This window comes from Zophobas morio, unplaced genomic scaffold, assembly GCF_036711695.1.
Source record: "Zophobas morio isolate AGI-343-1 ecotype UQ-CSIRO unplaced genomic scaffold, CSIRO_AGI_Zmor_V1 ptg000054l, whole genome shotgun sequence".
Taxonomy (NCBI): Eukaryota; Metazoa; Arthropoda; class Insecta; order Coleoptera; family Tenebrionidae; genus Zophobas; species Zophobas morio.
The window spans coordinates 3,885,602-3,904,701 of NW_026972159.1; the positions used below are offsets into that span (position 1 = coordinate 3,885,602).

Consider the following 19,100-nt stretch of genomic DNA (forward strand, 5'->3'; position numbering starts at 1 on the left):
AAATTTTCGTAAATTATAATTGTTATTAGTGACATATTTGAAATGAAAACTAAAAAGAAATGTAATTCAAAAGTTGAAGAAACGAAAAATGGAAAAATCGAGAAACTGAAAAATCTACAATTGAAAAAAAGAAAAAAAATTAAAAAAATCTAAAAGTTGAAAATTTAAAAAATTGAAAACAGAAACATTGTAAATCCGAAAACTGAAAATTTTCACATTGTAAAAAAAAGAAAAATTATAAAATATGAACACTGAAAAATGTCAAAAGTGCCAAAATCAGTCTTATCTTATCAAATACTAGCCCCGCCCACCCACCCTCTATTTTCTTGGAAGGTATCTCATTTGCCAAAATCACTCTTATCATAACAGGTACTAGGCCCGCCCACCCGCCGTCTCGTTTCTTAGAGGGTATGTCATTTGCCAAAGTCAGTCTTATTTTACCCAGTACTAGCTAAGATAAAACAGATTTTGGCAAATGACGCACCCCCTAAGAAAAGAGAGGGCGGGTGGGCGGGGATACTACTTAATGAGATAAGACTGATTTTCGCAAATTATCCTCCAAGAAAATGGAGGGCAAGATCCTAAAATTGAAAAAATGATTATTTTTTTTAATTATTTATAATGCAAAAGTTGAAGAAACGAAAAATGAAAAAAATCTAAAAGTTGAAAATTTAAGAAATTGAAAAATAAGAAATATTATAAAATATGAACATTGAAAAAAGAAATAAAATAAAAAACAGAAACAAAAAATCGTAAATGGAAAAATTTGAAAAATAAAAAATTGAAAAATTTAAACATCGAAGAAATATTTTCAAAAAATTCATGAAATTGCAAACCGAAAAATTGGAAGACCCAAAAATTGTACAATCGAAATATTATAGAAAAATCAAAATAGTAAAGTCGAAAATCTGTAATAATGAAACATCGAAAAATTGAAAAACTAAAAATCGAATAGAAGAAACAATTTTGAAAGCGAATAATTGAAAAATTGAAAAATTCTAAAATCCTAAAATTCAAAAAGGGATTTTTTTTTTTAAATTATAGTCATTAGTTACATATTTGAAATAAAAACTAAAAAAAAATTAAATCAAAAGTTGAAGAAACGAAAAATGGAAAAATCGAAAAACTGAAAAATCTAAAATTGAAAAAGCGAAAAAAATGTAAAAGTTGAAAATTTAAAAAATTGAAAACCGAAAAATTGCAAATCCGAAAATTGAAAAATTTCATATTGAAAAAAAAAGGAAAATTATAAAATATGAACATTGAAAAAAAAAGAAAATAAAAAGCAGAAACGAAAAATTCTAAATGGATAAATTTGAAAAATGAAAAATTGAAAATTCTAAAAATCGAAAAAAATTTTGTGAAACAAAAATAAAACTGAAAAGTGCTATATTTCAATTAGCGATTCTGGAGAAATAAAAAACTGAAAAATGAAAAACGAAAAAATCTAGAAGTTGAAAATTTTCAAAATTGAAAACCGTAAAATAATAAATTCAAGAACTGAAAAATTTTACATTGAAAAAAAAGAAAAATGTATTATAAAACAACATTGAAAAAATAAAGAAAATAAAAAACTGAAAAGAAAATTTGAAAAATCTGAAAATCTTCAAAAAATTCGTTAAATTGCAAATCGAAAAGTTGAAAATATTGAAATTGAGAAAACAAAAAATTATAAGATCGTATCATTGAAAAATCGAAAAATTGTAAAAATAAATTAAAAACCGAAACACAAAATCGAAAAATTTAAAATTGAAAACTCGAGAAAGTAAATGAAAACATGGAAAAATCAAAAAATTGTAAAAATCAAGAAAATAAAAACCGAAATGAAAAATTGAAATTTGAAAAATTTAAAATTGAAAACTCGAGAAACTTTAAATCGAAGAATTGCAATTAGAAAACTAAAAAAAAAGTAAATCAAAAGTTGAAGAAACGATAAATGGAAAAATCGAAAAACTGAAAAATCTAAAATTGAAAAAGCGAAAAAAATCTAAAAGTTGAAAATTTAAAAAATTGAAAACCGAAAAATTGCAAATCCGAAAATTGAAAAATTTCATATTGAAAAAAAAAAGGAAAATTATAAAATAGGAACATTGAAAAAAGAAAAAAAATAAAAAGCAGAAACGAAAAATTCTAAATGGATAAATTTGAAAAATGAAAAATTGAAAATTCTAAAAATCGAAAAAAAATTTTGTGAAACTAAAATAAAACTGAAAAGTGCTATATTTCAAATAGCGATTCTGGAGAAACGGTAGGAATTTTCGAAGAAACGAAGCCGAAAATGGATATCGAAATCTCCAAGAAAATTTTCGAAAATAGTTGAAACGTGGTCTAATATGTCAAAAGTGCCAAAATCAGTCTTATCTTATCAAATACTGGCCCCGCCCACCCACCCGCCCTTTATTTTCATATAGAATGTCATTTGCCAAAATATGCCTTATGTAGCTAGTACTTGGTAAGATAAGACTGATTTTGCTAAATGACCTACCCTTTAAGAAAATAGAGGGAGAGTGGGCGGGGCTAGTACTCCGTAAGATAACTGATTTTGGCAAATGACATAACCTCTAATAAAACGAAAAATTATAAAATATGAACATTGAAAAAAGAAAGAAAATAGAAAAACAGAAACAAAAAATTGTAAATGGAAAAATTTGAAAAATGAAAAATTGAAAAATGTAAAAATTGTACAGTCGAAAAATTATAGAAAAATCAAAATCGTAAAGTCGAAAAACTGTAATATTGAACCATCGAAAAATTGAAAAATCGAATTGAAGAAAAAATTTTAATGGAAAAATCGAGAAAGTGGGAAATCAAAAATTGAAAAAACGAAAAAGGAAAAAATCTAGAAGAACCAAAAAATTCGTTAAATCGTAAATCGAAAAATTGAAAATATTGAAATTAAGAAAATAAAAAATTATAAGATCGAATCATTGAAAAGTCGAAAAATTGTAAAAGGAAAGAAAATAAAAACCGAAATGAAAAATTGAAATTAGAAAAATTAAAAATTGAAAACTCGAGAAACTTTAAACCGAAAACTAGCAAATTATAGAAAAATTGAAGAAACTAAAAAAAAATAAAAATAAAGAAAATAAACCGAAAAGAAAAATTGTAAATCGAAAAATTGCAAAATCGAAAAACTTAAATATCCAAATGTAGGAAAATCAAAGAATTGAAAAATTTTAAAATAAAAATTCGAAAAATTAAAGAAATAAAAAACTGAAACTTGAGAAATTTTAGATCGAAAAATTGAAGTAACAAAAAAGTGAAAAACTGGATGATCGCATATCAAAAATTTGAAAAAATTAAAATTGAAAAATTCATAAGCTGCAAAAAGCAAAAACCGAAAAATTTAAACCTGAATCTCGAAAAATTGCAAATGGAAAAACCGACAAAAACCAAAAAAAAAAATAAAAAAAACGGCCAAAAAGCTGCAGGAGTGTTTTCTACGCCACTGGTTTTTACTTTATAGAGGTTAGCTAAAAACAAAAATCACAAAATTTTCTGTCGAAATTAATTTTCGATCTTTTTTTTTTTTTCAGTGAATTGTTATAAGTTGAAAAGTTGGTGCTGTGATTAAATGACACCTATATGACATTCCAAAGATGACTAGATAATTATATTGAAATTTAATTTTAATTATTCATTCTTAATGTCTTTAATATCTGCAATAAAACGGAGTCACACAGTGTAAATTTATATATTCGTATATTTATGTATTTATTCTGTACGGTCGAAAACATTTTGGTTTAGAGTTGGCTCTAAATCAGTTTCGAGTTCCGCGCTTGCGATTGTTTTTCAAAATTGAATTTTATGTTGTTTCTAGGTCGCATCAGCTTAAAATGTGTTGTTTTTCCGCAGATTCGACTTCAAGGGCATTATTGATTACATATTCTACGCGAAACAGACAATGACGCCATTAGGTTTGCTGGGCCCTCTGTCATCCGAGTGGTTAACGCAAAACAAAGTAATCGGCTGTCCACATCCGCACGTTTTCTCCGACCATTTTCCTTTGCTTGTTGAACTTGAAATGGTGCCAACCGTGTCCGCACCAATTAACGGCATAATCGGTCACAGGTGAGTTCAGAGAGCGCGCTTTCAAATGTAACCGGTTGGTTCAAATTTAAAGGACTTACGGAAAGATCCACAGAAAGGCCATGGTCATTTAGCGTAGTCCAGATAATAGTTAGAGCTGTATTGTGATGAAGCTGTGATGTAATTTATTAAGTTTGTGATATACCTAGTAAAAAAAGTGATAAAAAAAGAGGGAGTATTTTATTTAGATCGAGTCCAAGATGACCGCCAGGAAAGTAAGTAAGTTGACAACGAAGGCGGGTACGTCACGAACTGGTTACTTTTTGTTGTTGTTGTTGTTTGGGGATTTTTGTGGCGTGGGGACTGAATGGTGGCACTTTGTTTGGTTATAGGTAGCAACCGGCGGAGTCTAGAAATTAGCCATTGTCGCCTTTGCATTTGTTGTACCTGTTACATCATGCAGACAGTACATCATCTTCATTGTATCTTTCGGAAATGGTACCTGACGGCATCGTCCTAAACCACCAAACACCATCTAATTTTAAAAACAGTGTTCTTTAGTATCGGCGCACACTATATAAGTTTTTCTGCATATGACTGTGCATTATATGCTGTAATCATCGTTCTGTAATATTATGTGTATAATATTGATTGATTGAATTTACTGTGATTTTTTTTACATCTCTTTGTATGATTTTTTATGCATGTTTTGCACAATCATACCCGGTCTTGGTCGTGTCTCACAGAGTTTTGTATAAAGGAAATTGTTGTATGGTTTTCTTTTTTTCACTTGCTTTAATTATTACATAAGGAACGGAAAATATTGAGCATGTACAGATTTTAACGCGATAGGAAGTATGCATACTTCAGAGGTTTGAGGTTGGTAACAAGTTTTCTGTAATATAATTTTATTGTGTTGTAACTGTAAGTAAGAGTTTGTAATTTATGTCTAGTACTTCTGAAGTACGTATTTTAAAATTTTATGTACTATTTAACGAGTAAATATTGGTTTGGAATATTTATTGGTGCATCAAGGAGAGATCTGTATTTGCAAATATTTTTAGAAGAATTATGATAAAAGTAATTTAATTAATTGTTACAGTGATATTTTGTGATGATAGGATCTATCCTGCTGCCACTTAATAAATATTTTCTTTCGCTTTTAAAACAGATAGGTATAATCATCGTCATCCATTGTGTAAATAAGTTGTAATCTCGTCTTTTAATTGAGCTCGGTTGTGCATATTAGTTTTTCTTAGAAGACATTTGAGTTTTACATGTAACATTTTAGTCGTATTATACATACTTGATTTTTATCTTTTTATTTGATTTTGTACAAAATGTAAATTTTCCTTCATTATTTTTATACAGTCAGAGTTCGAGACGTCATACAAGCTAACTGAAAATAATAGTACTAATGAATAGTCATTTTGTACTGCATCATGAGAAGTATATCCAATTAAATAATTTAAACTTCCAGACGCTTACTTTTCTAGAAAACTTCAAAAAGAATATAATAAAAATTTTTATACACAAAACATATTTTCGACAGTGTAAAAAATAAGCAATAGCTTACCAACGTTTGTAAAAAAAAGTCTTCGGGGTAAAAATTCATTCTCTTGGTTCGGTTTTCGTTTTAGCGATCTAGAACCTCAGATAAATTAGCAATAGGTTATTGTGCAATGAAATCTGTAACCAAACAAACAGGAACAACATACAGATTTTGTTGTTGGAATTTTTTATCGTAGTTTTATTTTACGCTTGATTGTTGTAGTAATTGTTTAGCAATGTTCTTTATATCAAAAGAGGCCTAAACATTTTCAGCTTTTCGGTGTTCTATCTGAATCCTGTACCGGAACTCAAAATGAAACAACTTCATTTCTATTACAACGACAAAATTCATTTCTCCCTGTTTTAGTTTGCGTTAGGTACTTAATGTCAAAATTTCATGTCATGATTTACCCAGATCTCAAATTTTATAACTAATTTTTAATACATTTTGGTAGTGCTTATGGTAATGGACAATGGTTTTTAACATAATTAAGTTTAATTATTCTTAGGTGTTCTTTAACAAATATTTATGTAAAATAGTAAGAAAATAAATACACTTGGACCATTATCTCACATATTTTATCAACCCCCACTACACTTCATATTGTTCCACATAATTTCTGCCCCGCCCACCCACCCGATCTCAATTGTGATGATTTTTAACTGCAAAATCCTTATTTCCCTACAATAAATAAAAAACATTTTTGAGCATCGTGTTGTTCAAAAAATACTATCTATGTACATTAAGAAAAATTAAGTCAAAGATTAGGCCCCACCCATACCCGCCCCGATCTTAATTCTCAATTGTGACGAATTTTTCATTCGTTGTCAGATCGAGGGGAGGGGCTTAATTGCAAGATCCATATTTTTCCACAAGAATTTACCATTTTAAACATGGTTCAAGTTTTCTTGTTCTGAAAAGACGACTACGTATATTAAGAAAAAAGGCAAAATATAAGCCCCGCCCACCCGCCCGATCTCAATTGTGATGAAGTTGTCATTCGTTGTCAGATCGAGGGGCGGAGCCTAATTGCAAAATCCATACTTCCGTACAAAAATGCACCATTTTAAACGTGCTTTAAGTTTCTAAGAATAAAAAAAAATCATCACAATTGAGATGGGGTGGGTGGGCGGGGTTTATACTTTGCCTTTTTTTTAATGTACATAGTATTCTTTGAATACCCAAAACATGGTACAACAAGTATTTGCAGTTAAGCTCCGCCTCCCTTGATTCATGGCGAATAAAAAAATCATCACAATTGAGACAGGGCGGGTGGGCGGGCTTACATTTTGCTTTTTTGTTTTAATATTTGCAGACTTCTTTTCACAACATGAAACTTAAAATATGTTTAAAACTGAAAATTTACATTAGGAAATCTCGATTTTGCAATTAGGCTCCGCCCCATAATTATAACATTTTAACCGCGTTTTAAGCTTCTTGTTGTGAAAAAATGTATGTTAGGAAAAAAAAGGAAAAATATAAGCCCCGCCCACCTGCCCTGATCTAAATAGTAATGAAGTTTTCATTCGTTGGCAGACCTAGGGGCGGAGCCGAATTGCAAGAGACATATTTTCGTACAATTTTAAACCAGTTTTAAGTTTCTAAGAATAAAAAAATCATTACAATTGAGATGGGGTGGGTGGGCGGGGTTTATATTTTGCCTTCTTTTTCTTCATGTACATAGTATTCTTTGAATAACACGATATTCAAAAACATGGTTTTTATTTCTTCTAAAGAAATAAATACTTTGCAGTTAAGCTCCGCCCCCTTGGCTCACGATAAATAAAGAAAAATCGTCAGAATTGAGATAGGGTGGGTGGGCGGGCTTAGATTTTGCCTTTTGGTTTTAAGTTTTGCAGACTTCTTTTCACAACATGAAACTTAAAATATGTTTAAAATGGAAAATTTATATAAGAAAATCTCGATTTTGCAATTATAACATTTTAACCATGTTCTAAGTTTCTTGTTGTCAAAAGATGTATATTAAGAAAAAAAAGGCAAAGATTTGTGGCTCCACCCATACCCGCCCCGATCTCAATCTCAATTGTGATGAATGTTTCATTTGTTGTCAGGTCGAGGGGCGGGGCTTAACTGCAAGATCCATATTTGTCTAGAAGAATTTACTATTTTAAACATGTTTTAAGTTTCTTGTTTTGAAAAGACGACTACGGATATTAAGAAAACAGGCAAAATATAAGCCCCGCCCACCCACCCTGTCTCAATTGTGATAGTTTTTTTTTAATCGTCGAGAGCCAAAGGAGCAGAATTTAATTGCAAAATCAGTATTATTTCTCAACAAGAAATTCTTGAGTATTGTGTTATTCAAAGAATACTATGTATATTAAGAAAAAATTAAAGCCAAAGATTAAGTCCCACCCATACCTGACCTGATCTAAATAGTAATGAAGTTTTCATTCGTTGGCAGACGTAGGGGCGGAGCCTAATTGCAAAAACCATATTTCCGTACAAATTTACCGTTTTAAACGTGTTTTAAGTTTCTAAGAATAAAAAAATCATCACAATTGAGATGGGGTGGGTGGGCGGGGTTTATATTTTGCCTTCTTTTTCTTCATGTACAACACAGTATTCTTTGAACACGATACTCAAAAATATGGTTTTAATTTCTTGTAAAGGATAAGTATTTGCAGTTAGGCTCCGCCCGTCTTGATTCATGGCGAATGAAAAAATCATTACAATTGAGACAGGGTGGGAGGGCGGGCATATATTTTGCCTTTTTGTTTTAATATGTGTAGACTTTTTCACAACATGAAACGTAAAATATGTTTAAAATGGAAAATTTATACATATAAGGAAATCTCGATTTTGCAATTATAACATTTTAACCACGTTTTAAGTTTCTTGTTGTGAAAGGATGTATGTTAGGAAAAAAAAAGGCAAAATATATGCCCCGCCCACCCGCCCTATCTCAATTCTGTTGATTTTTTTTTATTTGTCGTGAGCTTAACTGCAAGATTTTGATTTCTCTTCGAAAAATTAAAAACATGATTTTGAGTATCGTGGTGTTCAAAAAATACGTTTATATTAAGAAAAATAAAGCCAAAGATTTGTGGCTCCACCCATACCCGCCCCGATCTCAATCTCAATTGTGATGAATTTGTCATTCGTTGTCAGATCGAGGGGCGGGGCTTAATTGCAAGATCCATATTTGTCTAGAAAAATTTACAATTTTAAACATGTTTTAAGTTTCTTGTTCTGAAAAGACGACTAAGGATATTAAGAAAACAGGCAAAATATAAGCCCCGCCCACCCACCCTATCTCAATTGGGATATATATTTTTTTAATCGTCGATAGCCAAAAGAGCGGAATTTAATTGCAAAATCAGTATTGTTTCTCTACAAGAAATTTTTGAATATCGTGTTATTCAAGGAATACTATGTATACTTAGAAAAAATTATAGTCAAAGATTAGGCCCCACCCATACCTGCCCTGATCTAAATAGCGATGAGGTTTTCATTCGTTGGCAGAGCTAGGGGCGGAGCCTAATTGCAAACTCCGTATTTCCGTACATAAATGTACCATTTTAAACGTGTTTTAAGTTTCTAAGAATTAAAAAAAAAATCATTACAATTGGGCGGGGTTTATATTTTGGCTTTTTTTTTTCTTAATATACACAGTAATTTTTGAACAACACGATACTCACAAACATGTTTTTAATTTCTTGTAAAGAAATAAATATTTTGCAGTTAAGCTCCGCCCCCTTGGTTCACGGCGAATAAAAAAATCATCACAATTGCAATAGGGCGGGTGGGCGGGCTTAGATTTTGCCGTTTTGTTTTAATTTTTGCAGACTTCTTTTCACAACATGAAACTTAAAATATGTGTAAAATGGAATATTTTTATAAGGAAATGTCGACTTTGTAATTAGGCCCCGATAATTCATATTTCCTTGCAAAAATGTACCATTTTAACCATGTTTTAAGTTTCTTGTTGTAAAAAGATGGCTATGTATATTAAGAAATAAAAAGGCAAAATATAAGCCCCGCCCACCCGCCCTATCTCAATTCTGATGTTTTTTTTTATTCGTCGTAAGCCGAGGGGCGGAGCTCATTTGTAAAATCCTTATTTTTCTACGAGAAATTACCATGTGAAATATATTCTTAAGTAATCGTTTTAAATAAAGAAAAGTAAATGTATTAATCGACCTTAAAGCGTGTAGAATAACAAGGAATAATTTATATTGTTAGATTTTAAAAGTAGTAACAATGGGTGATATGAATAAAACTGAGTAGATGCTCATACTCGAAGTACGAAGTACCTACTTGAGTATCAAGTACATTAAGTAGATGCTCAGGTAATAGGTAAGTAGATACTCGCTAATACGGAAGTAAGTACTTCGTAGTTCAAGTTTCAGCATCTAGTCAGTTTTATTCATACCAGCATACCACCCATAATTGGCTTTACGCGTTTGGTTTACATTAAGAGCGAGTAATCAAAAGATGTTCTATCTAATGTATACACTTGAATGGAAAAAAATTCTTATCCATAATGTTTTATTAACCACTTCATTGTGAGTCGTTGAAACTCATATTCAGCATAGACACAATTTCAAACTGTAAAAGTGTAGCGCTGGAAAACTGAAATATGTAATTTCTGGTAAGTGAAACATCTCTAATTTCTCCAAGTTAAATTGTAAAAATGACAGTTGAACGCCGTGTGAACTTATCCGAGACACCCTTCCTCCGTCACTTACGGAATGATTTCCAACGTCGCCTTGATCTCCAAAATTCTCGCCTATTTATCACTCCATAAAAATAACCACCATGCATTTATTATTGTAATAACTGCTAATTCGTGTCGTTAATCAATATTTTGTTATCTTCATCTTTTAATAAAGCGTTTAATATCACAAAACTGACGTGTGTCATTCCACGTGTGTTGCCACCAAACCCCCCGGCCCCAAAATCCCTAAAACTACGTCACCATTGCAAATGTGCGGTTATGTAGTTCGGTGTTTTTAAACTCTTCAACACTTCCTAAACAAGAAACCCAGATATGTTGACAGCAAATGAATATTTAAACATAGAGGATTATGCGTTTAAGAGTTCCCCCGAATCCTGCAGTGGCAATTCGTGCTTTACAGGTAACACGCCCCCCAGATCATTCACCCTTGTCTACACCACCATGTTCCAGACTGCACCGACTTGCCATCCGATGAAGACTTCCTCCAACAGCTGTCGTCCGACTTGGACATCCCCCTCTTGCTAAACCCCGGCGAAGATGAACTGAGCTTACTAAATTCATTTTTTGACAAGAGCCCCGATGAGATCATGTCAGAGATAGTGTCACCCTCGTCGCCCAAGTTCGACGAAATCGCCGAAAACTTCGGCGACTTCGACCCGATGAAATCCATGCCGGACTTGTGCTCAGAAGTGAAAATTGAGCCCTCAGACAGCTGCAGTTCGTCGGGGTCGAACAAATCCATCTCGCCGGTGCAGTCCCCCAAAGATGGGGTGAATTTTTTCGAGATCAAGGACGAGGTGAAAATCGAGCCGCACTCGCCGGGGTCGGTGGCCAGCGTGCACAAAACTGAGATCGATTCAAACATACTAATTTCAACGATTTCAAACAGCCGAGTGAAAATCGTGCCGCAGACTCTGGTCAAGAAAATACCAATTCAGACGAGGGTTGCGACGAGCACGCCGAAGAGTAAAGTGGTGGTTTTGCAAAACGCGGACTTGAAGCGGAGCGCGGCGACCCCTGGGGGCCCGGCGCCGCAGAAAGTCGTGGTTTTGGAGAATTTGGCCACGGTGCCGGTGACCACGGTTGCTCAAATACCCACGACGCTCACCAATTCGGTTATGAAGAGCACAGTGTCGCCGGTTATTTTGACAGGGAGTAATAACGTAGCTTTAAATGTGACTAGTATTGACCCAAAAATGCTGAAGCGGCACCAAAGGAAGATTAAAAATCGAGAGTCGGCGTGTCTGTCTAGAAAGAAGAAAAAGGACTACTTGACGTCGTTGGAAACTCAAGTGAAGGATTTACAAACTGAAAATCACCACTTGAAATTGGTAACTAAATGTGGGGTGATTTTACTTATTTATTGATTTTGTTTTTGTAGGAAAATCAGCAACTCAAAGAGCGGCTAATGAAGTACGAAGGCACCCCAATACAAAAGAGTTCAAGCAACGTTAAAACGAATATCATATTATGCATGTTCCTGTTTTCAGTGGCCTTTCACGTAGACTATATTAGGTTAGATTTTTTTTGTTTTCGTAACTTTTCTACAATTGCGTGTTGTAGAAACCCGTGGTTGTCACGAAGTGAAGCCAACCTTTTACAAGCAGACCCACCGAAAGTGTTAGATCACCATGGGAGAAATTTATTGTGGGCTGCAGATGATGTATTGGAGAAAAACGGGTCAAATTTTTCTCCATTTTCGATGTGTCCGGCTTCAATAAACCAAACCGAAAGTGCCAGATTAGCGCTGGAGCTGGAAAGGTAAACAATTGCGTTCTAACTACGAAACCAGTTTTTTTGCGCGAATAAACAACAAAAAATGAACAAAGAATCGAAGCGTGAGTCGTCGTTTGACTTTTCAAACTTTGTTACTAAACCTGACGGCAACAAAATACCCAAGTGTGTAATGCTAAAATTTAATTTTTTTACATTTTTGGGTTGGTGGTATTCGCGCCTTGGTATTCCTACGCCGAATAAATGACAGTTAATTTTCGATTCGCGCAAATCTCTAGTCTTTCCACTTTTATACTATTATATGTTTGATTAATCGGCGTACCTTGAAGTACACACATTTTTAAACACCCAAAACAAATAAAAATAAATAAACGCTCGCCAGATCTACTTTTTGCTGCGGAAACTTTAGTAACTTATGTCATTATATCAAGATTGAGTCGAGAGGGATTCTCGACCGCGCTACTTCTCTTGATTCTTGATTTTTCGACAAACTTATCGTAGATGGATTGGCAAACCAAAAGAAACCACCGACAAGGAAGCCACTCCCAACACCACCCGCCTCAGCGTCGCCGACACTAAACCAAAGTCAGTGCGTAAAAGAAAACCGAGAAAGTACGAATCGACTTTTCTCTCTTCAGTCTACGACAATCACGTTAGCAATAAACTTTCGACTGCGGAATCCAACGAGCTTCAGGTCTTTGCGCCCACTCTCGAGCAGCTCTATAGCGAGTTTTTCGAGGCGATTAACCGCCAAGACGACACTTTCTACGTGGTGTCGTTCAGCGACCACCACATGTTGTTACCAGCGCTCCACCACAACAAAACCAGGAGACCGAAGATGTCGCTAATAATGCCTTCAGTGTTACCTAGTGGTAAGTGACCGACCGTGTGACGAATACTCGTTCGTGATTGGTGCGTTGTTTCAGAGAATATGACCCAGCCTACTTTGGTGCCTCTAATGCAGATAGATTGCGAAGTTCTGGACACAAGATTGATACAGGTGAGGTACGGGTCTATACCGCAGCATTTAAGGACACATGGTAACGCGACATATCAGAATAACGATAGCGTAAGTAAACCGAGTGAGTCCACCGCCAACTATACAACCAGAAAAGCGTATAAGCCTTATTTTATAAAACAGAAAGCGGTGAGACCCAGTGAACGTCGAGATCTCTACAATTAACGTAGTTTTCTTTTAACGTAATTTATTCTTTGTGTGCATGTAAACCAAAAATTCTTATTTTAGGTGAGTAGAGTGTGCTTTACTTTGCAATGAAATGTGATACTTGTATTTTTTACGTAAATAAATTGGAATTGTCGCACTGTGTAACTATGAAACGATACAACAGTGAAGATAAATTTATTTAAGATTTGCTTGGTGGTGGTTGTATATTTTTTAGAAGAGTGTACATATTTTTTGATCTTCAAGTAGTACAGGATGAGTTAACACTTTTTTGTACTTTTCATGTGTGTAAAAACCAATAGTTTTAAGTCAAAGACCCGTATTTATGTAAGTTTTGTTAATCGTAACCTTGTACCTGAGTGCAACATCACCATATTGTTAGCTCATTCAATAAGAATTTTGGTTTAAATGGTTAACTACTAATAGAAAGCACTTGGGTGTGAATATTCATGCGTGTAGAGTGCATTTTTAGAAAGTTTTAGTGTGTGCTACACATGTGATTTTTTCTATTGTACATACAATAAACGGATGAAAATAAATTGGAAGTAACTTCACTTGTGCGCATGTGCCTCCTAAATAACCTACAAACTAAACTTGCTAATAATAATTCTAGTAGTTGCTTAAGTATCCCAAAATGTAACTATGTTAAAAATCATCCAGGTATCCATTTAAGCTATGAACAATTAAAACTAAAGTATACTTAATACTGCAATTCATGTGTTATTATCATTATCTTTTTTGTTGTGTTGATAAGTGTCAAGGGGGTACATTAACACTGCATTAAGCATGATGGGAATACATAATTACCAAAGTTCACAACGGTGTAAATCAAATTAACATTTTGTATAGTGTAAATAAACACGTCGAGTTTTAACTCTTCTTTTACGTATATTTAGCTGGAGGGGTAGGACGTTTTAAAATGGAACTTTCGTACCAGAAAATAGAATTTTATCAAAACATTTGTCGCATACAAAATAAATGCAAATAAACAACGGTTGAACTTCAGTCCAAGCAGGTGACCTTCCAACATCGTATCTGGTGTCTGAACAAGATTGTTACTTTTGTTGCTAAATTGATCCAATAATTATAAAACAATTCAGATATAAGCGACATTCACAGGTCATCCGCGTTATCAACCTTGTTTATTTACGTTGCATAACATGTTTATGTTTAATTATACAGGTTTTATACTTGACACAAATGTATGCAAAACAGCCTCATTATCATTTCAAGTCCGGCGTGCTGCTCCCTAAATAGCATTTCAAATCTTGCATCGTCGACTTAACCAACTTGACTTTAATAGTAGGTGACTTAAGCTTCTTATGCGCGGCGTAGCGGTGGCAACCCCCGAAACTGTAAAAATAATTCCCACCTTCACGTCCGACGATCCATAAGACGTCTATGGGCGGAACTTCGTCCTTCTTCTGTGGATGGGACAAGGTTTCCATTAAAGACGCCACTTTGGCGTCGTCGAGTTCTGGTTGGAAGGGGCGTATGAGGGCGGACATGGGCATGTCGTGGACTTCTTCGATATTTCGAGCGTGGATACTCATTGTAGTGAAACTGTAAATTGTGAGAAGTCACAACAGACGACAGACTAATGAACTGTGATAATTTGATACTGTGTTGTGAGAATGGGTGGATTTTATTGGTGTCTGGTGCGCACTGCGCCGAGTTTAGTGTTTTGTTGCTAATAGTGTCTTCGGTAAATTGTTTTATTGACACCGCGTCTATAAATAACTCGGACGTTTTATGATTTATTTATTCGGTTGTGATAAAGCGGTGCCTTTAATGATTGTTAAACGCGGTTTTATTTTCAAACTTCAATGATGACGTTAATCTGACATTTGCATTTAGGGGAATGTGGATACGCCAACAAAAAGAAAATGAAATATGATTTGGTTGCTTAACACTAAAAAATTTTTTCACAAAAAATTGTCGTTCAAATTATGATTGCATACCCTGCCTGTCATAAAATCGAAATTCCCTAATTCGAACAAAGTAACCAAAAATAACATCAACTTTGAATTCGCTTTTTTGTGACAAATGTGTAAATAAACACCCAGATTCTCTAAAATCTTTTAACTTAAGTCATTCTCAGTGCAAAGCCCCCCAACACAAGGTCCATTTCTCCAGTCATGATTTGTAGGTTATGTTTACATCAGGGTACCGACGACTTCATTTCTGTATTAAACAACGACCACATCGTCGAAAAAATACGAGAATGTGTATCCATAGAGGTAATAAATGCAAAAAGGCAGCGAATTTTCTAATAAAAGCGCTAGATTGCAGACAACGACGATTTACCCACAACTGCCTGCACTTCATGCATTCAGAAGGTTGAAGATTGGTGGATCTTTAAAGATTCGTGTTTGAAAACCAACAACGTGCTCTTGGAATTGTGTCGGGAGAAAGTGCGCAGACGAGATGAACCCGAATCAGAAGTCAAAGAAGTCATAATAGTGAAAGAGGAATTACGAGAAGTAAAAACTTAGTTAATTGATAAATAATTCATACTCAAGTTATAATTGTAGCCTGACTCGAGTTACATTTGCGAGATATGCTCAAAGCGATTTAACACGTGCCTGGAGCACCTGGAGCACCAATCCACCCACAACGGCTCACCAGTGTACAAATGTGATAAATGTGAAGAGGTGTTTTCATCCCGAGACGACTTAGTTGAACACGACCGAAACCACAAGCTCCCGTGCCCCAAATGCGGCAAGCTCATCCTCAAAACTAGTCTGAAGTTGCACCTGGTGCTGCACACTGATAAACACATGTAATCAAACAATATAAATCGTACAATTACACAATTACAAGCTATTTCAGGTGCTCCCAGTGCTCCAGCCGCTTCACCTCCAACTCCACCCTCCAGCAGCACATAATCACCCTCCACACCAGCCAAAGAGACCACGTTTGCGAGACCTGCGGCAAGCGCTTCGCTTCAAAAACTGCAATGACCGTGCATTCGCGCTCCCACAGCGACGAGAGACTCTACAAGTGCAAAAGTTGTGACTATGCGGGCCGGACTGCCTCGGCTTTGTACGTCCACATGTCCACGCATTCGCAAGAAACGTGCGTCTGCGAGGTCTGTTCAAAGATTTTTAAGAGCAATAGGAACTTGAACGATCATTTGAGGCGAACGCACCGCAAGGAAAAGAATCACCAGTGTACGCGGTGTGATAAGAAATTTGTGGATAGGTATAGGCTGACTGTGCATATGAGGTGTCACACGGGGGTGAAGCCCTATGTTTGTCGGTTGTGCGACAAGGCGTTTATTAGGTCGGATGGGTTGAAGGATCATATGGCCACACATGGAGACAGGGTGTGGTATCCGTGTGAGAAGTGCGGGAGAAAGTTTGCGTCGAAGAAGGGGGTGACGAGGCACAACTGCACGGGGGAAATCGCGTGATTTTTTAATTTTGAACAAACTTGACAACATAACCTCACTTTTATGTTGAATCGCAAAATTAACAAAAATGTGATCAGAGGGGTTATTAAATAGATGCAAGTGTTTTTATACATATCTTTTCTGTGTAAATAGTAATATAATTACGTCTTATCGATCTCAATCTATAATTTATTGTAACATAACCTCACTTTTTTTGGACTGACTAAAATTACCAACAATTAGCAATTCGAGTCAATTGAAATTGATTTTAATGATGGAATGGTAATTAAATGCAAAACAGCGAGGTCTCGTGATTTTTTAGTCCTTTTAGAGAATACAAACTTGAAAATATAACCTCACTTTTATGTTGAACCCCAAAATTAATAAATATGTAATCACGAAGGTTATTAAAAGATGCAAGTGTTTTTATACTAACCTTCGTGTGTAAATAATAATATTACTGTTGTCGATCGAATTATATTCTACATCTGTAACATAACCTCACTTTCTATGAATTCACCAAAATGACCCCACAATTAAGCAATTTGAGTCAGCTGAACATTGATTTTAATCGATAATTGCACGCAAAAGTAACCGGGTTTTTTCGCGTTTTATAATTGCTAAAACATAATTGTTGCAGTGCCCACCTAACCTCACTTTTTTCTGCTGAGTTGTCATGGGTGCCCCCACGATAATTCTTCTCTTTAGCGGCAAACGCAAATCCGGGAAGGATTACATTTGCGAAAAGATCAAGTCACAGTAAACTGAGTAAGCGACATCGAAATATAAACTTTACCTTGAAGATTTTAGTTTTGGCGTGGAAAAATGCACTGTTGTGAGAATTTCAGGGCCACTGAAGGGATTGTATGCGAAAAATCATAACTTGGACTTCCAGGAGCTGCTAAGTGATGGTCCTTATAAAGAAAATTATCGCGCTGATATGATTAGGTGGAGCGATAAAATTAGGGAAAAGGAGCCTGGGTATTTTTGTAAAGCGGCGTGTGATGAGGGTTTTATTAACGAAAAAGTGACTATAATATTTATTTATCGTTGACTTTGTAGCTGATTTGGCGCCAGTTTGGATTGTGAGTGACATCAGGAGAAAAACTGATGTTCAGTGGTTTAAAAGTGAGTATAGCGATAAAATTAGAACAATCAGAGTGGAAGCTGATTTAGACACTAGAAAGAACAGAGGGTGGATTTTCACTGAAGGTGTTGATGATGTGGATTCAGAATGCAATCTGGATGATTTTAGCGACTGGGATTTACAAATTAAAAACAGCAATGAAACTGAACTCCAGTCAGGTCTCCATAAAATTACAACTCTAGTGAATTCAGTATTAATGTAGGTGCACACAGTTTTGATATTTATATTTTTACAGTATAAGGTTTTATATTTACAATTTTTTATACATCATCACAAGAACATTGATTTTTATCAATTCCAAAATATAATTTATTTTTCTTTTGATACGCCCACGACATTCTATTAGTACTGAACCCAATTCCAACTTCTCCAGTCCTGGATAGAGTAATAGCCCCCGCAGTATTATTCAGTCTTTGCGTCATCACATCAATGCATTTTTTCGTGGCTTCATCAGCACTCTCCCCATTTCCCATCCCTCTAATAATAGCATGCGCTAAACAAAACTTGGCTATACTTTCCCCATGCCCAGTCGTCGAAACCGCCCCTATTTCATCATCCGCATACGTGCCACTGCCCAACATACACGTATCGCTCGACCTCCCCGCCATTTTACCTTCTCTTCCCCCAGTAGAAGTGGCAGCTGCCAGTCTCCCCTTGCTATCAATCCCGACAGCCCCCACAGTCCCCATTTCCGACGGAGCGCCCCCATGCTTCAGTTTCCACTTCGCCAAAGCTTCAAGCGTGGCCGGAGTCACAAGAGCCCCAGGCTCCAGCGGTTTTACCCCCTGATCCACCGCAAACCTCTTCGCCCCTTCACCCGCCAGCAACACATGACCGGTTTTCTCCATCACTAACCGCGCCAACGCGATGGGGTTTTTGATGTCTTTGACCACAGTCACGGCACCGGCGCTTAAATCAGACCCCACCATAATACTGGCGTCCATTTCCACTTCGCCGTCTAGGGTCAAATAGGAGCCGCGACCGGCGTTGAAAACTTCGTTGTCTTCCATTAGTTCGACGGCGGCTTGGACGGCGTCCACGACGCTGCCCCCGGACCGCAGGACTTGGTACCCCTTTTTGGCCGCTTCTTTCACCCCTGCGATTACCCGCTCGGCTTTTGCGAAGTCGCTGATGGTGCCGGCGCCCCCATGGACCAAAATCACCGGTTCTACGTCAGGCATGGTTAACCATCGAGGTCTTAAATACCACTGGAATAATTTGCGGCGAAGATTAAAATACTGAGATAAAATTTTTGTTTGTTTTGATTGTGAAACGTCATTCGAGTTTGAAGTTTTAGGTTTTTTATTGTCGCGCGGTTGGTGTGCCAATCACGTGATAGCTGCGACGTTTATAATTGGT

At 35.4% G+C, this 19,100-nt stretch overlaps 6 protein-coding genes across 11 annotated transcripts in view; 4 read left to right on the forward strand and 2 right to left on the reverse strand.

The window, feature by feature from the left end:
• Positions 1 to 6,148, forward strand: part of Twin (twin) — a 96,201-nt gene extending 90,053 nt beyond the window's left edge. Inside the window, exons 8-9 of one of the 3 annotated variants that reach the window (XM_064074546.1) lie at positions 3,856 to 4,071; positions 4,422 to 6,148. In XM_064074546.1, coding sequence (XP_063930616.1) covers positions 3,856 to 4,071; positions 4,422 to 4,425 — 220 coding nt within the window. In that variant the 3' untranslated portion in view covers positions 4,426 to 6,148. The other 2 variants (XM_064074545.1, XM_064074547.1) reach the window with 2 other exon arrangements.
• Positions 6,149 to 10,483: 4,335 nt separating this feature from the next.
• LOC135142864 (cyclic AMP-dependent transcription factor ATF-6 alpha) lies at positions 10,484 to 13,739 on the forward strand. The gene is made up of 6 exons (XM_064074642.1): positions 10,484 to 10,683; positions 10,734 to 11,614; positions 11,665 to 11,798; positions 11,847 to 12,044; positions 12,519 to 12,889; positions 12,944 to 13,739. Exons 1-6 carry the CDS (start codon positions 10,596 to 10,598, stop codon positions 13,198 to 13,200), a joined length of 1,929 nt encoding a protein of 642 aa, XP_063930712.1. The 5' UTR covers positions 10,484 to 10,595; the 3' UTR covers positions 13,201 to 13,739.
• Positions 13,740 to 14,126: 387 nt separating this feature from the next.
• Positions 14,127 to 17,469, reverse strand: LOC135142869 (sulfiredoxin-1). 2 transcript variants are annotated; one of them, XM_064074648.1, is made up of 2 exons: positions 17,391 to 17,469; positions 14,127 to 14,763 (listed from the first exon to the last, which is right to left on the reverse strand). In XM_064074648.1, the coding sequence occupies exon 2, from the start codon at positions 14,751 to 14,753 to the stop codon at positions 14,424 to 14,426; it is 330 nt and encodes a 109-aa protein (XP_063930718.1). In that variant the 5' UTR covers positions 14,754 to 14,763; positions 17,391 to 17,469; the 3' UTR covers positions 14,127 to 14,423. The 2 variants fall into 2 exon arrangements, with proteins under 2 accessions (XP_063930718.1, XP_063930719.1); XM_064074649.1 differs by lacking the exon at positions 17,391 to 17,469 and adding an exon at positions 17,031 to 17,119.
• LOC135142865 (zinc finger protein 675-like) lies at positions 14,757 to 16,770 on the forward strand. Of its 2 annotated transcripts, XM_064074643.1 has the most exons (5): positions 14,757 to 15,250; positions 15,302 to 15,440; positions 15,486 to 15,683; positions 15,735 to 15,982; positions 16,033 to 16,770. In XM_064074643.1, the coding sequence occupies exons 2-5, from the start codon at positions 15,339 to 15,341 to the stop codon at positions 16,613 to 16,615; spliced, it is 1,131 nt and encodes a 376-aa protein (XP_063930713.1). In that variant the 5' UTR covers positions 14,757 to 15,250; positions 15,302 to 15,338; the 3' UTR covers positions 16,616 to 16,770. The 2 variants fall into 2 exon arrangements, with proteins under 2 accessions (XP_063930713.1, XP_063930714.1); XM_064074644.1 differs by lacking the exon at positions 14,757 to 15,250 and having other exon boundaries at positions 15,361 to 15,440; positions 15,493 to 15,683.
• LOC135142867 (phosphomevalonate kinase-like) lies at positions 17,268 to 18,067 on the forward strand. Of its 2 annotated transcripts, XM_064074647.1 has the most exons (4): positions 17,268 to 17,353; positions 17,405 to 17,604; positions 17,657 to 17,722; positions 17,771 to 18,067. In XM_064074647.1, exons 1-4 carry the CDS (start codon positions 17,271 to 17,273, stop codon positions 17,941 to 17,943), a joined length of 522 nt encoding a protein of 173 aa, XP_063930717.1. In that variant the 5' UTR covers positions 17,268 to 17,270; the 3' UTR covers positions 17,944 to 18,067. The 2 variants fall into 2 exon arrangements, with proteins under 2 accessions (XP_063930717.1, XP_063930716.1); XM_064074646.1 differs by having other exon boundaries at positions 17,657 to 18,067.
• LOC135142866 (isoaspartyl peptidase/L-asparaginase-like) lies at positions 17,951 to 19,090 on the reverse strand. Its single transcript, XM_064074645.1, has one exon. The coding sequence runs from the start codon at positions 18,920 to 18,922 to the stop codon at positions 18,002 to 18,004; it is 921 nt and encodes a 306-aa protein (XP_063930715.1). The 5' UTR covers positions 18,923 to 19,090; the 3' UTR covers positions 17,951 to 18,001.
• Between the last annotated feature and the right edge of the window lie 10 nt (positions 19,091 to 19,100).

Coding starts and splice junctions, on each gene's coding strand:
- LOC135142866 (XM_064074645.1), bottom strand. CDS start 18,922: ATGCCTGACGTAGAACCGGTGATTTTGGTCCATGGGGGCGCCGGCACC.
- LOC135142864 (XM_064074642.1), top strand. CDS start 10,596: ATGTTGACAGCAAATGAATATTTAAACATAGAGGATTATGCGTTTAAG. Junction 11,615..11,664: donor AAAATCACCACTTGAAATTG/GTAACTAAATGT, acceptor TTGTTTTTGTAG/GAAAATCAGCAACTCAAAGA. Junction 12,890..12,943: donor GCCTTCAGTGTTACCTAGTG/GTAAGTGACCGA, acceptor GCGTTGTTTCAG/AGAATATGACCCAGCCTACT.
- LOC135142867 (XM_064074646.1), top strand. CDS start 17,271: ATGGGTGCCCCCACGATAATTCTTCTCTTTAGCGGCAAACGCAAATCC. Junction 17,354..17,404: donor TGCGAAAAGATCAAGTCACA/GTAAACTGAGTA, acceptor TGAAGATTTTAG/TTTTGGCGTGGAAAAATGCA. Junction 17,605..17,656: donor TAAAGCGGCGTGTGATGAGG/GTTTTATTAACG, acceptor TTGACTTTGTAG/CTGATTTGGCGCCAGTTTGG.
- LOC135142869 (XM_064074648.1), bottom strand. CDS start 14,753: ATGAGTATCCACGCTCGAAATATCGAAGAAGTCCACGACATGCCCATG.
- LOC135142865 (XM_064074643.1), top strand. CDS start 15,339: ATGATTTGTAGGTTATGTTTACATCAGGGTACCGACGACTTCATTTCT. Junction 15,441..15,485: donor GAGAATGTGTATCCATAGAG/GTAATAAATGCA, acceptor TAAAAGCGCTAG/ATTGCAGACAACGACGATTT. Junction 15,684..15,734: donor TGAAAGAGGAATTACGAGAA/GTAAAAACTTAG, acceptor TTATAATTGTAG/CCTGACTCGAGTTACATTTG.